Source organism: Asterias amurensis, chromosome 7 (assembly GCF_032118995.1).
Source record: "Asterias amurensis chromosome 7, ASM3211899v1".
Classification (NCBI taxonomy): Eukaryota; Metazoa; Echinodermata; class Asteroidea; order Forcipulatida; family Asteriidae; genus Asterias; species Asterias amurensis.
The window spans coordinates 4,449,251-4,464,671 of record NC_092654.1 but is presented as its reverse complement, the minus strand read 5'-3'; the positions used below and the strand labels follow the sequence as shown (position 1 = coordinate 4,464,671).

At 39.7% G+C, this 15,421-nt stretch overlaps 2 protein-coding genes across 5 annotated transcripts in view; one reads left to right on the top strand and one right to left on the bottom strand.

The window, feature by feature from the left end:
- Positions 1 to 645: 645 nt before the first annotated feature.
- Positions 646 to 6,341, bottom strand: LOC139939473 (uncharacterized). 3 transcript variants are annotated; one of them, XM_071935426.1, is made up of 4 exons: positions 5,491 to 6,341; positions 3,709 to 3,878; positions 2,725 to 2,918; positions 646 to 2,016 (listed from the first exon to the last, which is right to left on the bottom strand). In XM_071935426.1, exons 2-4 carry the CDS (start codon positions 3,856 to 3,858, stop codon positions 726 to 728), a joined length of 1,635 nt encoding a protein of 544 aa, XP_071791527.1. In that variant the 5' UTR covers positions 3,859 to 3,878; positions 5,491 to 6,341; the 3' UTR covers positions 646 to 725. The 3 variants fall into 3 exon arrangements, with proteins under 3 accessions (XP_071791527.1, XP_071791524.1, XP_071791526.1); XM_071935423.1 differs by having other exon boundaries at positions 5,476 to 6,340; XM_071935425.1 differs by lacking the exon at positions 5,491 to 6,341 and adding an exon at positions 5,356 to 5,475.
- Positions 6,342 to 8,168: 1,827 nt separating this feature from the next.
- LOC139939472 (electroneutral sodium bicarbonate exchanger 1-like) overlaps positions 8,169 to 15,421 on the top strand; it is a 98,672-nt gene continuing 91,419 nt past the window's right edge. The window contains exons 1-2 of one of the 2 annotated variants that reach the window (XM_071935422.1): positions 8,169 to 8,759; positions 13,278 to 13,470. In XM_071935422.1, coding sequence (XP_071791523.1) covers positions 13,453 to 13,470 — 18 coding nt within the window. In that variant the 5' untranslated portion in view covers positions 8,169 to 8,759; positions 13,278 to 13,452. Of the gene's footprint in view, positions 8,786 to 13,277; positions 13,471 to 15,421 lie in introns of both variants that reach the window. The other variant, XM_071935421.1, reaches the window with a different exon arrangement.

Genomic DNA, 15,421 nt, shown 5'->3' with positions numbered 1-15,421 from the left:
GCTAAAAATATCTGCAATGTGTCGTATAGAGATAGATGCATTGTATTTAAGCAATTAACAAAGTAATAATGCATGTAGTTATGACAACATCAAAAACAAAATATGTTACAATTATGTTTAAATTGGATGAATTAAAAGCAAAGAACAGTATAACAAAAGAATTATTTTCTTTATGCCGAGTTACTTTTATTTCATTTAATCTTGTAAAATTTAAACTTAAAAAAAAAAACAGAAAATTGTATTCGGTGAGAATGTAGTCATTAAGTGCATCTAAAATGACTGACATTTGTCTTCGCGTTTTGCAGGGGTCACAAATGATAAGGGCCCAATTTAATAGTACTGCATGAGCAGAAAATACTGCTTACCAAAAACTGCTGCCAAGCGAGAAGTAGCAGGAAACCAGTCATAGGCTGTATGCCTGATATGGTATTTTGGCTGGTAACATTAGCCTGAAAAGTAAAATTGTTTTACAGCAGAAATTATTGCTGAACAATTTGATGTTAAACAAACACACTAAGCAGAATTCCAGTCACAGGGGGTACATATATATGCAATTGGTATTCTCCATGGTAACTTTATTCCAAACAAAATCACCTTAAAGCCCACCCCCAACTTGCACCCCTTTTCCCCTGCACCCTCCCCCACTTACACCCCTCCCCTTCACCCCTTCCTTTCCTGTTTCCACCTGCACCCACTTCCCAAGTCTCTAGATTCATCTCCCAAACTCATATAACCACAGGCTCTCTGAAATTGCATAGCAAACAATTGACTGTCCAAAGTTGTTGAATGTGACCAGACAGATTGCATGGAATCACGCCGCCGAATAAACGGCTCCTCTTAACCTCCCAGATGATGTTCTTAAGGTACTGTCGGAGAGCAAAGTCCATCTCCTCAAAGTTCTGTCGCGTATCGTCCGTCTCTTCTCTCGGTGGTAAATCGTTTTCAGTGTTTCCACAGAACAGTGGTTCCGTTAGAGTAGCATTGTCAGCTTCTATTAACTGTGATATTTCACCGTCTCCGACGTTAGCCATAACGCTGTCGCCGTGGTCTAGCAGTTTCAAGATTCCACTCTCTGTTAGTACGTGTGCGTCCGACACCGGTCCAACGAACAGCTCTGAAAGAAAGACGACAGCACCGCTGGGAGCAAGACCCAACAGACCTCTAAGAGTTGATATCCCACACCAGGATTTACTCACACTGCCAATTTCTGGATTCAACAGTTCAGGAGTTTCTGCTTTCAACTCTGTGAAGTCGATTATTACTCTCGTGTTCGGGTAGAGCTCTTTAAAACAGACTGGCGTTGAGGCGGACATTGCTTCACGGCTGAGCCAGACCGGCAACTGAGACAGGAAAAGGTACAGATAGTTGCACCATGTCACTATGGTTCGATGCACCAGAGATATGTTTATATTGAAACGGTCTGCAAGATCCTCTAGCAGTAAGCCTGCATGAAGGCAACACATAAACATGAAAAGCTCATCCACTAGCTGCAAATCCTTCATGGGACCCGAAACCGAGCTGCTGTGTAATATGGTATGGTACGCAGACTCTTTGTCGTCACTCGGCTTGACGCTTAGGAAGAACGCGATAAACTGAGTATAGCTTGGAAACCCTGTGTAAAATTGAATCATAGCATCGTTTCGGCAGAATCGGTTCAGTCCGAAGCGTTCGACGGACAAGCGTTGTGTCAGGAGCTCGCACTCGGTAAACTTCCTTGAAAAATCTCTGTCCTTCTTTTCAATTTTGGCTTGGAGTTTTACGACTCTGTCCTGAAGAGCAAGCACTTGTTCCCTGTTCCTTACATTGCTCTCTGCTTCTAACCTCTCCTTTGCATTGATATGTGCTTGCACCCACTCCTTCGTATTGTTATGGACCTCAACCCAATCTGTTGTACTGTTCTGAGCCTCTACCATCTCCTTTTTATTAATCTGTAACTCTACCCTCTCCTTTGTATTGTTCTGTAACTCTTCTCTCTCTCTTGTGATGCTATGAGGTTCTGTGGCAGAAGCACCGTTTCTGTAACAGAAAAATATTCAAAAAAATACAACTTTCTTTATAACTATGTTTCATAAATGCAAGGAACACAATTGTGTGGTTCTGAGAGCAGTTAACTGGGCTCTTGTTAGGTGAGGTTTGAGGTAGCACCGTGCAAAATATCTTTTGAGTAGTGTTTGCTCTGATCCAACTCGACTCCTTCTCCTGAAGACGGTCAGAGCATACTGATCGAAATGTTGAGTTGTGTGTTTAAAATTGTTTTCTCTCAGTTACTATTTGTTGTCTTCTTCTTCTCAAGTTCTGCCTTAAGATAATAATTCATGACTGTATTTAAGCTCAGAGAAATTGGAGGGGACATAACATTACTGTACAGACCCAAGCTGATCATTGTGGTTGTCACTATTAGGCAATCCCAACTTAAGTTAGCCGTCCCAACTGTTTGAACCGGTCCAAATTATAGATTATGACATCTTAGTTCTTCAAGAAAATAAAAATAACAAACACGTTGCATCTTGGAAACAAATTATGGATCAAGTTTTCCATTATTCCCAAGAATGAACCAGGGCACTCCCTTACAGAATGAAAATGTCTGCATCTTGCACCAAGGCTTAGACCTGGTCCCGAACTAAAAATTAATAAACACTCACTCAAAAGAGAATTATTACATGGTTGTACCCAGAAGTTACTATTATTTATACTAAAACAGTTTATTCTTATAAAAATGAATACCTTAATCCGTTACTAGCAACTGGTAATATTTGTGTGATGTTGCTCGAGACAGCGGCGTCTTTTTGTCTGTTCTTCCAGGGGAACTTGGATGGAACTGTTCCTCGTTTCAGCCTTTTCCTCGTCCCGGCGGCACTCCAGGCAAAATCTTCCTTCTTGAAGTGCTTGGAGCATACAAAGCCGGTTTCTGATATCTCCTGTTTAACAAAAAAAATCAACAGAGTTACGACCAGATGCTTCTCAGATTTTGTCAGTTTGAAGTTTCTATAGAGTCAAAGTGGAATTTAAACTGCTTCACAGAACTGAATCTTCTTCTTCCTTTCTAGTGAAGCCTTCATAACTGAAGATAGTCCCACTGCCAGACACACCGGGTGAACCCCTTCTCTTTGCTATAAGTGTGTACTGGAGTCTTTTACGTGCGTTGATAGTTGTTATAACAACACACGGGACCTACAGCTTTGCGTCCCATCCGAAGGACGAAGCAGTGGTTATGTGTCTTGCTTTTAAGGACACAAGTGTCACGACTCCCCAACCCACACTCCCTTGCATAGGTCAGAGCTTGAGTTACGATGCTCTGATTGGGGTGAGACTGGTCTCAGGCTCACCACAATATGAGTGATTTGGTGAGACTGGTCCCAGACTCACAACAAGATGAGCGATTGGGTGAGACTGGTCTCAGACTCGCCACAAGATGAGTGACTTGGTGAGACTGGTCTCAGACTCACCACAAGATGAGTGATTTGGTGAGACTGGTCCCAGACTCACAACAAGATGAGCGATTGGGTGAGACTGGTCTCAGACTCACCACAAGGTGAGTGATTTGGTGAGACTGGTCTCAGACTCACCACAAGATGAGTGATTTGGTGAGACTGGTCTCAGACTCACCACAAGATGAGTGATTTGGTGAGACTGGTCTCAGACACAAGATAGTGATCAGGGCTGATTAAGACTCAATCATTGGGTACATGTAGGTAGGAGTCACCTCACCTTATAACTCGATCCCTCATTGCTCTTGATTTTCAGGATCCATTCCTCTCGTAGATCCTCATCTTTAGGGAACATATGAAAGCTGATGTCAGCCGCAGATCGCTTTCTATTCGAGACACAGTGGGGTACCGAGCAGTGTTTGGCAGACATGACTGATGATCAGTGTAAATCTATGGTAGAAACAAAAGAGATGCAATTCAACTATTTTAAAACTATGTAACTAATTGTTCATGTTCCCCATCCAATTTTCAATTTTCATTCACCTCTATTATTATTATTAACCAAGTGCTTGCTGAAGTCACATGAACCAGAAATACTCTTCCATGGTTTAAACCCCTACTCTTCCATGATGTTCTGGGTTTATTTACGCCCACTACTTTACCAATACTGATCTTAAAACTCTTTATTTCTTATCTTATTAATACTAATAGGTTAGGACTACAAGTTGCAAATGCTAGGGCTATTCCTTGATAGTTGATACTTGATAAAGTAATCCCTTAACAGCTGGTGAAAGCTAAACTGGGATGATGTGCTGTGCAAGACACCGTGACCAGTGGTGCAATAAAAGCGTAGGACAAGACAAAATGAACATTATATACACTGTACATTGGAGGGAGAAACTAGAGGAATCTGTCGTACACTTGCCGACCCATTACCCGGATCTCCGGAAGGGCTGCAAGCCTAAATGCTTGGATGGAGTCCTGGGAAAAGTTTCCTTTGTGCCACCACTTTTTCATTTGATATGAAATAATATAGTATCTAATTTACCTCAATGAGATATCCCTTTGTAAAAATGAGTGAAATAGTGGTGGCGCCACACGGAAAGTTATCCGAGTCCTGTACTGTACTACATGTACAACATGTACCACTTAATATTAGGGCCCAATTTCATGGCTCTGTTTACCGCCAAATTTTGCCCTTGCGGTCATCATTCTTCGCTTGGTGAGCGCCCAGTTTCTACACTAGCTGTGTTAGTGTAGAAATGCTGTAAGCAGGTCAAGAGAGACAAACATCTAGTACGCAAACGCGCACAAGCAAAAATCCCCCTCACCCGTGATCACGCTTGACGTAATGGTATGCAGGGAAAAGTTTCCGTATGGCGCCACCACTTTTTCATTCGATATGAAACAATATAGTATCTAATTTACCTCAATGAGGTATCCTTTTTGTGAAAAAGTGGTGGCACCATACGGAATGTTATCCGTAAGCAGAGCCATGAAATTGTGCTCTGCTTGCTATCTAACTCTAACACAATACCCCAGCCTTTTTTGTCCCATCTGAACATTCTGAAGTGAAACTTTGAAAGGACAAAGCAATGAATTACTGGTTGGTAATGAAATTGGTATTCTTGCTCACTCAAAAGAAGTATCACGACCAGAACTCCAAAGTCTATCACTAAATATCACTTGTCAGCATTATGGTTAAGTGACTGACAGTAAGTAGAGTACACCTTCTAGTTCTACAGTTAACCCTGTTTTGGTATTCAGTCCCCGTTTAACTGCAACGGCTAACCTCATGACCCCGTTTGCTCAAAATGTTTTTGCAATTGCATGATCATGTTCTGTATCTGCCAAAATCCAAATGCAAGGACGAGCAAAAGTCAAGTCACAATGTTTTCCTCCACTTAATTTAAACGAATAAACTCACCCATGATAACAGGAATGATCCCAATTAAATTCGGGGATTAATCTTGATAACTCAAAACATCCATTCATTTGCCCTATTTATGCATCTATCTGCAAGTAAATTATCACAACAGAAACTCACCGTATGCGTACGTACACAATTTAGGTCCGTGTTCGAGTTCGAAGAACGTTCAGCGTCGTCGTGATTTTGGTGGTCCACGCTGGAAGTGGCGCGCCCTCTATTGGTGGGTTACAGATTGCTGTCTGATGAAAACGCCTGAAGTTGACTCAAGGTGTTTAGTCCAATCTCACTGATGCATTTCTTTGCCTACTGTCATCTTTCTTTCTGGGATTTCTATTTTCATGACGTAGGCCTACCCCAACTTTTTGGTTTCTTTTTTAATTATTTCGGCATGTTATTTACCCAAACTGTTATAGTCTTTGAGGCCGAATGATCTGTGACGAAATTGAGATATTATGTCAGGCGGGGAAATACTAGAGCTGCTTTTGATTGACCCAAAACTTGCACGGGAATCGGAACATTCAAGAGTGATTATAATGTCGAGTGTGGACCAAAGAAAACGTGGAGGAGTGTTTGATGTAACAGTCAGTTTGAAAGATATCTGAATATAGTATGTCTATAAACAAAAAAGGAGCAAGAATAACAATGAAGCCGTTGTTTCCTCCGAGCTCCCAAATGAACTTTCCATGTGTATGCTCTCATGTCCCCGCCCCCGCTAGTAGTAGCCTAAGAAACTTTCTTTTTCTGTAGCAAGATTCGTTCCGCGTCTCGGGCACTTAAATTAACAGTTGGCGAGTTATCGGATATTCCTTTGTAAGCCATTTTTCCCCCTTCTAAATGGCATGGTGAACGGCGTCTTCACAACCTGACAGAGTGAGATGGGGTCCGAAGGATATATCCCTGGACGCACCGGACTGGGTCACCGAGGGCCCAATTTCATAGAGCTCCTCCTTAAGCACAACAATTTGCTTAGCACGAAATTGATGCCTTGATAAAAACAGGATTACCAACAAAATCCTGTAAGTTTTGTCACTGAAGAAATTTCATGCTCACCAAAAATGTATGTGCTTACAGAAGCCTCATGAAATTTGGCAATGGTGGCCGGCTGGCCATGGCTAGGGATGACCCGTAGGGCCAGTTGTCATTATGATGGTTATTCCTACTGAGAGTATTATGTCATATTATGCTTTGATGGTTTGGTCTAACTTACACTTTTGTGGATTTTTATGACAAGTCTCAAATTGTCGTATCTTGCCTGCACAAACAAGTAGTTTGAAACCATAAAATTATGGCACCGTCACGATTGGCTAGAGCACATGGGCACCTTTGATATGGTGACACTCACGGAAACCTGGAATGACCTGCCAGCTATCCGGATTTAGTAAACTTCGTAAATATTAATACTAACTTTCTATGGAATTTTGTTTCTTACGATGACAAACAAGCAGGTTCAATTAGTGTGATCTTGCCTACCATGAAATGTCATGGCATGCACAATGTCACTCCAACTTTAAAAATGGTGTGCATGGAACAAAGGTGTCTTCATAAGCCAGCGAACATCGGGTCCGGAAAAAAATGTTAACCCCCTCTCCCAAAGTGAGAGGAAATACCCCTCCCCCCGCCCAATTTTAATAGAGCTACTTACCATGCTTACCAGAATAGTTAAGGTTACCAGCCAAACTACGTCACAGTAGTGTACAATTTGTGACTAACATAAACCTGATGCATGCCCACTTCTGCTCAGCAGAAAATTGATAAGCAATATTTTGTATTTTAAGTAATTCTTTGAACTAGGCAGGAATCGGGTATAGGGCTAAAAATGAACTAAATCCACTAATGAGACAGAGAGACTCTGGTTGGATCCCGGGATTCAAATCAAGATTCCCAGAATATAAACGAAGGGTGAACCTTCCTCTAGGAAGCCTTTGGAGTCTAAACTTTCATCGGCACAGTTTTTTTTAAAGAAATGACCACCGTGGTCCAGTGGTTATAGCCTGCAGGACTTGCAATTACAAGGTTTTGGGTTACAATCCTAAAAAGCTAACCCCTGAATTTAAAAATAACTATAATAGAATTTAAGTATTGTCGCATGGTGTCAGCACATCAGAAACATTGTCCATAATTATTTTGTTTTTCATTTTCAACATGGTATTCGAAGGTTCTAGCTACTGGGCAATCTCGGTGGTTATATATTGGTAAGACACTGCTCTAGAATTGCAAAGGTTGTTGGTTCGAATCCCAACCGTGCCTGTGTTTGTTTCCACAGAATACAGTGCTAACACTAACAGACACACACGGTGTATGTCTATGGTGCATGTTTCCATTCAACAAAAATGTACCTAAAGTCCATAAATTAAAAACACAAATTGGTCCGCACAACAAAATGAACACAATAATTGTAAAAAAAAAACCATTTTGCAGCCCCGCCCCCCCCCCCCGCAACTACGCAACTAAGTTCCTTCGAAACGGGAACGGCTGAACTTGTGAAACTAAAGAATGGTAGAAAAAGAAACTCTAGTAAGTTCCCTGTTCCAGTTTGTCTTTTTTTAACAAGTGCCGACAATCACTTCTGAACTTGTGAAAAATCTACCGAGTTTCCCTGTTCCAGTTTGTCTTTGTTTAACAACTCACCGACAATCACTTCTGAACTTGTGAACAATCTACCGAGTTTCCCTGTTCCAGTTTGTCTTTGTTTAACAACTGCCGACAATCACTTCTGAACTTGTGAAAAATTTACCGAGTTCCCAGTTCCAGTTTGTCTCTGTTTAACAACTGCCGACAATCACTTCTGAACTTGTGAAAAATCTACCGAGTTTCTCTGTTCCAGTTTGTCTTTGTTTAACAACTGCCGACAATCACTTCTGAACTTGTGAAAAATCTACCGAGTTTTCCTGTTCCAGTTTGTCTTTGTTTAACAACTCACCGACAATCACTTCTGGTGAAAAATCTGTACCGAGTTTCCCTGTTCCAGTTTGTCTTTTAACAACTGCCGACAATCACTTCTGAACTTGTGAAAAATCTACCGAGTTTCCCGCTGTTCCAGTTTGTCTTTGTTTAACAACTGCTGCCAATCGCTTACAATTTCTGACTGCGCACTTTCTATAACTTAGTAGTGAAACTTTCGTAGCTACTACTTTAAAATAACTTTATTCGTCCATTGTGTCTTTGTGCTTTTGTTTTCAATTAATCCATTGTTGTCACGCGACGGCACCGGAAACTCCTCGGCCAGCATTGCGGTTTCGAAATCCGCAAAAAAGAAAAAGCACGTTTTGGGGTACCAGACTACTGAATAGTCTTGCACCCAGACGCTTCACACCGGCCGGCGTGCGTGCATTACAACATACGTGATCGTGGCGAAACTCGACATGTGCCGGCTTCTTCTAAGTGGAATATACTACAAGAAGGTGATTTTATGACATATTTTCCTCCGGTAATATTTTTATTCTGTACCTACAATTATTGTGAACTTTCTGTGAATGTGTATAGTTTATTATAAATTTATGTGGTCGTGTATCACGACTCGGGGAAGATAGAAAATGGAGTGGAGAAAAGTCCAACGAACACAAAGTCCGGCATGTCCGCAAAGAGGCCAGTTTAACGTTGGCAATCGATTTGTGCATGACCAATCGTTGGTTACGTATTAATTGCTACTCTGCACTGCTCTCTGTGTGTACATGACTACATTGTATGTACTTAACCTTATGGCTCTTTTGTTAGCACGTCATTATGGTTGTGACGTCCATTTAAATGTGCATTGGATATGCGGTTCATGATGAATCATATGTTCTGTTCTGAACATGTGTCTGTTTTCTATTCTAGTGTTCTGTTGTATTTGTAATATTTTTTGTAGGTATTTTATTTGTGAATTGAAACAGTAAATACCCCACAACCACAGACTAAAATTCTGGTCTGGCTGTGTTTCGATTCGAGACACACAGCATGCACTGTGAAATTTGATTTATTAGTTACTACTTTAAATTAAACTTAAAAAACAGTGAGTGCACAGACTTAAACAAATAATCATAAATTATAATGAGCAATCTCGAAATTATTTGAATTAAATTTTCAATCAATCAATTTTAAAACCAAACAAACACCTGACAAATAATTTGATCAAATGTCATTCAATGCAAACTTGATTGTTGCATTGTGATGCTAGAAGTTCTATTAATTAAGTTGTGACTTCCCAGATATCCTTCCTTACCAAACTTCCTCTTTCGAAAATTTGGTTAATTTTACAACATTTAGTTAGTTATCCATACACTACCAAGTTCTGTCATATTTTTTGCAATTTTGTATATGGTATTCACTGAACAGATTCTAATTATTAATTATCCCCTGACTCCAACTGCGGTAGAATGCAACATGGGGCCCACGACACATTCTTGCCTTTTTGGGGAAACAGTTGGGATGGAATTATTTTAGAAACGAAGCGTTCAATATCTGTTCATATTGGACTAGCCTATTCAACATTTAATTTTTGAGTGTCGCCGCAGCATATACATGGCAAAACAATGAATGGCATTTGACGCCTGTTCTCCAATCTTTGGCTAGGATCTGTGTGTAAATTGTTGTTTAAACGAAAATATGACATTAGAAATGCAAATTATTCAGGCAAAAAAAAATTCAAGCTGATATTTCTAACTCCTTTCGCCACTCATCTAAAGTCCACAACCAACCATCTGAAAAGTCAACAAGTGTTTATTATTTATGAACAACATATTTTTAGATGATCAATACACGAACACTTGTTCTTGGAATTGTGCGATGTGTCCTGAATTGTACCATCATTTTGGTACAATGGTACATTGTATAATATACTCGTTGAAACCTTCAGAATCTGTAAACACCATGTTTTCTCCTAATTATATTTCTAAACTGGTTGTACTGGGTTTTTGAATTGAAGTACCTTTGAAATTTGAAAGTGTTACAAAGGTCAGAGTTGAGTATGTTAAACCACAGAGCGAGGACTCATAAGTCAAAGCTGTTAGTGATGCCTCTGCTCTGATCCATTTATCTGATGTGTGGTTATTAAGTCATGTGTAAACATGATTAGAAAATGTTTACTTAAGCAAAGCATCATTTAGCGTTCTCTTATTCTTACTTGTACAGTCAAGTCTCGTCATAACAAGGTCACTGGGACTGGCCAAATTACTTCTTTATAAGAACGTTGTTATAAGAGGACAGCAAAACAAACACAACGCAGAAACGAGATTAAGGACTTCAAAATGTACTCTTTATAAAAACCGACCTCTTTAACGTAGTAGCAGTTCAAAGGCAGTGGACACTATTGTGAATTACTCAAAATGATTGTTAGCATACCAACCTTATTTGGTAACGAGTAATGGGGAGCTGTTGATGGTATAAAACATTTTGAGAAACAGCTCCCTCTGAAGTAATGTAGTTTTCAAGAAGGAAGTAATTTTCCACGAATTTGATTTGGAGACCTCAGATTTAGAATTTGAGGTCTCGAAATCAAGCATCTGAAAGCACACAACTTCGTGTGACAAGGGTGTTTTTTCTTTCATACAAATAGTTATTTCGCAACTCCGGTTGACCAATCAAGCTCAAATTTTCACAGGTTTGTTATTTTATGCGTATGTTGAGACAAAACATTGAACACTATTGGTAATTGTCAAAGACCACTTATTCTCACTTGGTGGGACACTTTTGGTAATTATCAAAGACCAGTATTCTCACTTGGTGTGACACCAAGTGAGAATACTGGTCTTTGACAATTTCCAAAAGTGTCAAATTTTTTAAAACCCTAACAGAAGAGGCAGCAGCCCTGATCCTTCTATTTCCTCTTCTCCTTTGTCACTCCACGCCCAAACTGTTTAGACTTGGCTTAGATTGGATGGTCTGACATCTATAACCCAGTGAAAAGCTATTATTAATAGACCAACTTAATTAATAGACCAACTAGCCTAAAGGCCCGGTCCCACTGCAGCGATAACGAGAACGATAACGCGTTCTCTTTGCGTCGTTATCGTTACCGTTATCGCTGCAGTGGGACCGGGCCTTTAGTCTTTGCAATCCTTCAATTGGGGCTGTTAATACAGTCGGTTCTTGTTTCAAAGACACAGGAGACTATTGGTATTGTCAAAGACCAGTCTTCTCACTATGCCAATAATTATTTTGAATTACCAATAGTGTCCACGTTCTTTAAAACACAAACACACTACCAGGTTGAATCTTCATTTTAGAATTAAACTTGTATCATGTAGATCAAACATTAGTTGAAGGAAGTCTGTAAGAGATTTATCCGTGTTTTAGACAGGAAACTGCATTTACATGTAAAGATTACCATCTTATGCGTCAATCGAATAGAATAGTTTGCATTAATAAATTAACATTGATTTTAAAGGCTGAGTGTGTTTCAAGCAGGTTTATTATAAATACATTAATGCAGGATTGCGAGCTGAGTGAAACCGATTCGATCTTATTATTCATGGACATTGGAAAGTAGAAGTTGCTGAAATATTTCCTTCAGTAGTTTCGCAGAAAATGGGTTCTAAAATGAGTGTGTTGTAGAGAGAGGAAGGGGGAGAAATTCCACGGCTGTAGATATGGCAGCAATGTACAGTGTGTTGGCCTACTACAAAAGTTAATTCGTGAATGCATGCAATATTGCACATAAAATGTAAATTGAAACACATGTTCAGTATTCGGATTCAGTGAACCATTTCACTTGTATAGCATTGCAAAATAGGGCCTGTTACACAAAATGTATCAGTTATTATAGATGAAGCATTGACCCAATTCACCTGACGTCATCATCGGAATAATCTTGGATGCGCCATTTTGTTGGTCAATGTCAACATGTGGTATTCAGAGAACAGCGCATTTTTAGGTGATGCGGCGCTTACACGTAAACCTATTGACCACCAACATGGTTAGTGTGGCATCAGTTGCTGCGTGTGACGCGCGTGCAAGGGGTCAATAGATTGTGGGTATGTACAATGAACTTGTACTACCCCAAAAAAACATCATTTGCTTCTTTAGCATTCAGTGTGCACAAACATGTTAAGTCTAAATATTTCGCTATGCCAAACTGCTGGATGAAATCATACAACTTGTACTTGAATTTATAATTTACACAAGTCTAGTTTAGTTTAGTTTTTTTTTTTGAACAAACATCAAGCACACAGGCCCATTATTTGTGACCTTTGCCTCTGATCGCACACCAATATACAACACACAAACAAGAATTACAATAAAAACAGCAAAAAAAACCATAACATGTATACTACAACATGTATCGGTTTACAGAATAAAAGTCATAAAATCACAATAAAATATTATAGACAGATTTTCAATACAATGAAGGCCACATTTTACATGTACGCGTATGGTAGACCCCATAGATAAAAACAAATATTGAATTTATAACTTATACATCAAGCAAAACAAAAAAAGATCGGGATTGTGGATAATTTCTGTGAAGCAATGTCTTGAATTTGTTCCATACTGATAGGTTTTTCACATTCACCACTCAGCAAAATGAATATAAACCATTGAGCGTGTACAGTAGAGCAATGACCAGTACCCACTCTATGATAAAACTACTTACACGTACACTGTATAATGATACAGAGTACGTGTGCACATTGACATCATGTCTGTGTCCTTTAGTTGAACCCAATAAGTGATTCCCCAATTGGGCGGTAGTACAGATAACAGATTTACTCTATTTGCAACCAAATCTCCATGGTCTTTGATCTGAACCTTTGACATGGATATTTCCTTGCGACCCCCAGATGTTGTACTTAGTCAGGTAATCTAGTAAAAGATATAAAGCGTTGTATTAAATCAGGATTGTGATAACACCAAAGACCTGGTCATAGTGGGCAGTGTCATTCACTCTAATACGTGTTTTTCTTTTCTCTAATTTATAAGCTTTTATGATTTGAATATCACAGGACATTATTCAACAGCCAAGCAGTACACATTTGGATATGGAAAGGTAACATTGAGCCAATAGCGTGACCCACGGACAGAGACTCGTAACCCTCGCTGGACACGACACGCAGAGGTCATCAGCGTCATCATTACCTTCCTACAGCATTATTATTGAAGTTCTAAAGAACTGCCGTCATGTTTCCGGTGTACAAGGTATGTAACCTCTTCATCTCTATTATCACAAAGTTCAAGACGAGTAAGTCATTGCAGTACCCGCTGCTTAAACAAAGGATTCGATCTGCCTCTAGATACCGGGCGATTTTTGGTGGTCTAGTTGGTACGATACTGGTCTAGAATTGCATAGGTTGTGGGTTCAAATCCCACTGAGGAATATGCCTGTGATTTTGTTCACAGAACTCTGGGAAAGTACTGAGTATACAGTGCTAACGCACATCGGTGTAAGGATAACGGAAAACTAATATTCCAAGACGATATCATTTTTGTCAAGCAGCTGGCGGTTATAATTTTCCTTCCCCGCATCTTCAACAAAGTTTTATATCTTTTAATAATCTATGTTGATAGCAACACTGCTCTAGTGAAAAGAGCAATAGCAGGCGAGGTGCTTCAAAAGTTCAAGGAAGCATATGTAGGCTCCATTCCCCGGTCATGTTTTGTGAATAATGTCTGTAGGCAAGGTTGGTGCTTAATTTAAAAAACACTTCTATGTGAACAATATGCAGGCCTGAAACTCCATGGAGGAAACGGGCATTTCCCTCCATGCCCTTGGTCATTGCCTTGGTGCCCCTTGAATTTTCCAGTTAGAAATTTGAGCCTGTTCGAGTAGAAGTAATTTTTCCTCCTGCTACTGGGCTGATTAAGGCTAATTAAGTCACATTGCCCACTGCAATAAAAATGATATTCTTCATTTGATAACAGATTCGCTAATTGCCAACAACATTTAAAATTCCATGTGACAAAAATTACATCGCATCATACTTGTCGTTGAAATGGAAATAATTGTCTATTATTGCACGGTAATCAATTTTACTCTTAGAAACCAAAACTATTGTGAAAGATGTTTTGTTTACATTATATTCTGCATGGCGTGACAGTCTTTGTCTACTTCTGAGTATTTTTACATGCACGGTGCACACAAATTGGTGCATCATGCGTTTCCCCCCGTAGAGGACCGGATTGTTGGTTTTTCTGGAAAAAGATTTCCATCTTGAATTTGTACTGTAGATGAATGTATGTATCAACGTGGAAAAACAGGCTGCCTGCTTTGTGATTTATGTCAGACGAATGAACGGGCTATCATGTTACACATCATGACGTGGAATCTTTGATATGAAAAATAAATTATGAGTTCTGCCGTCGATTTCACAAAACTAACTTAAGACTAACTTAAGACTAATGTTAGGACTTAGGACGAGTCCCAGCTCTACACTGAAGCATGCAGACCTTAAGATTAATCCTAAGTTACATGTAGGATGAGTTACTCGTCCTAACTCGAGATTAAGACGAGTCCCAACTCTTTGTGAAATCAACGGCTGGTAGAGTAGATTTACATAGTGCAGCAAGTTGGTCCCAAACCCAAGGTGTAGGAACAAAGGAAGGACAAAGTGTTGAATGGATCTGGATGCTCAAGCCTTTGCTCAGTGTCTGACACAACTCGCCTCAAGTTGCGCCTTTTATTTCTCTCTCGCCCCGTTACCTCGAAATGCCACTTTAAATGGACATTCTTTTGGCATTTGCCAAAGACCAGTCATCACCTTGGCCCCAATTTTCATAGAGCCACTTAAGCAGAAAATAGTGCTTCAAAATGTTCTGCTTAGCAAACGTAAGCAGGATACCAGTCACACATTGTACATGAGACATGTTATTTTGGCTGGTAAGCTTATTCTGGTAAGCATAATTTCGTTGTGCTTAGCTACTTTTGTGCTTTTAAAAGCGGTTCTGTGAAGTTTGGCTTTAGTGTATCCCAACCTATGGCAAAGTCAAGAAGTGTATCAAAAATTATTTATACCCAGTCTAATGAGCTTCGATCTTGATGTTCGCGCCTGTAGTGGCGCTTTATTAATGTATGGAAAAAGGATGGAAGAGAAAAGAAGTGATAAACTAGAATCTTTTAAGTAGAAAACAACCATACATGTAAATGGGAAGC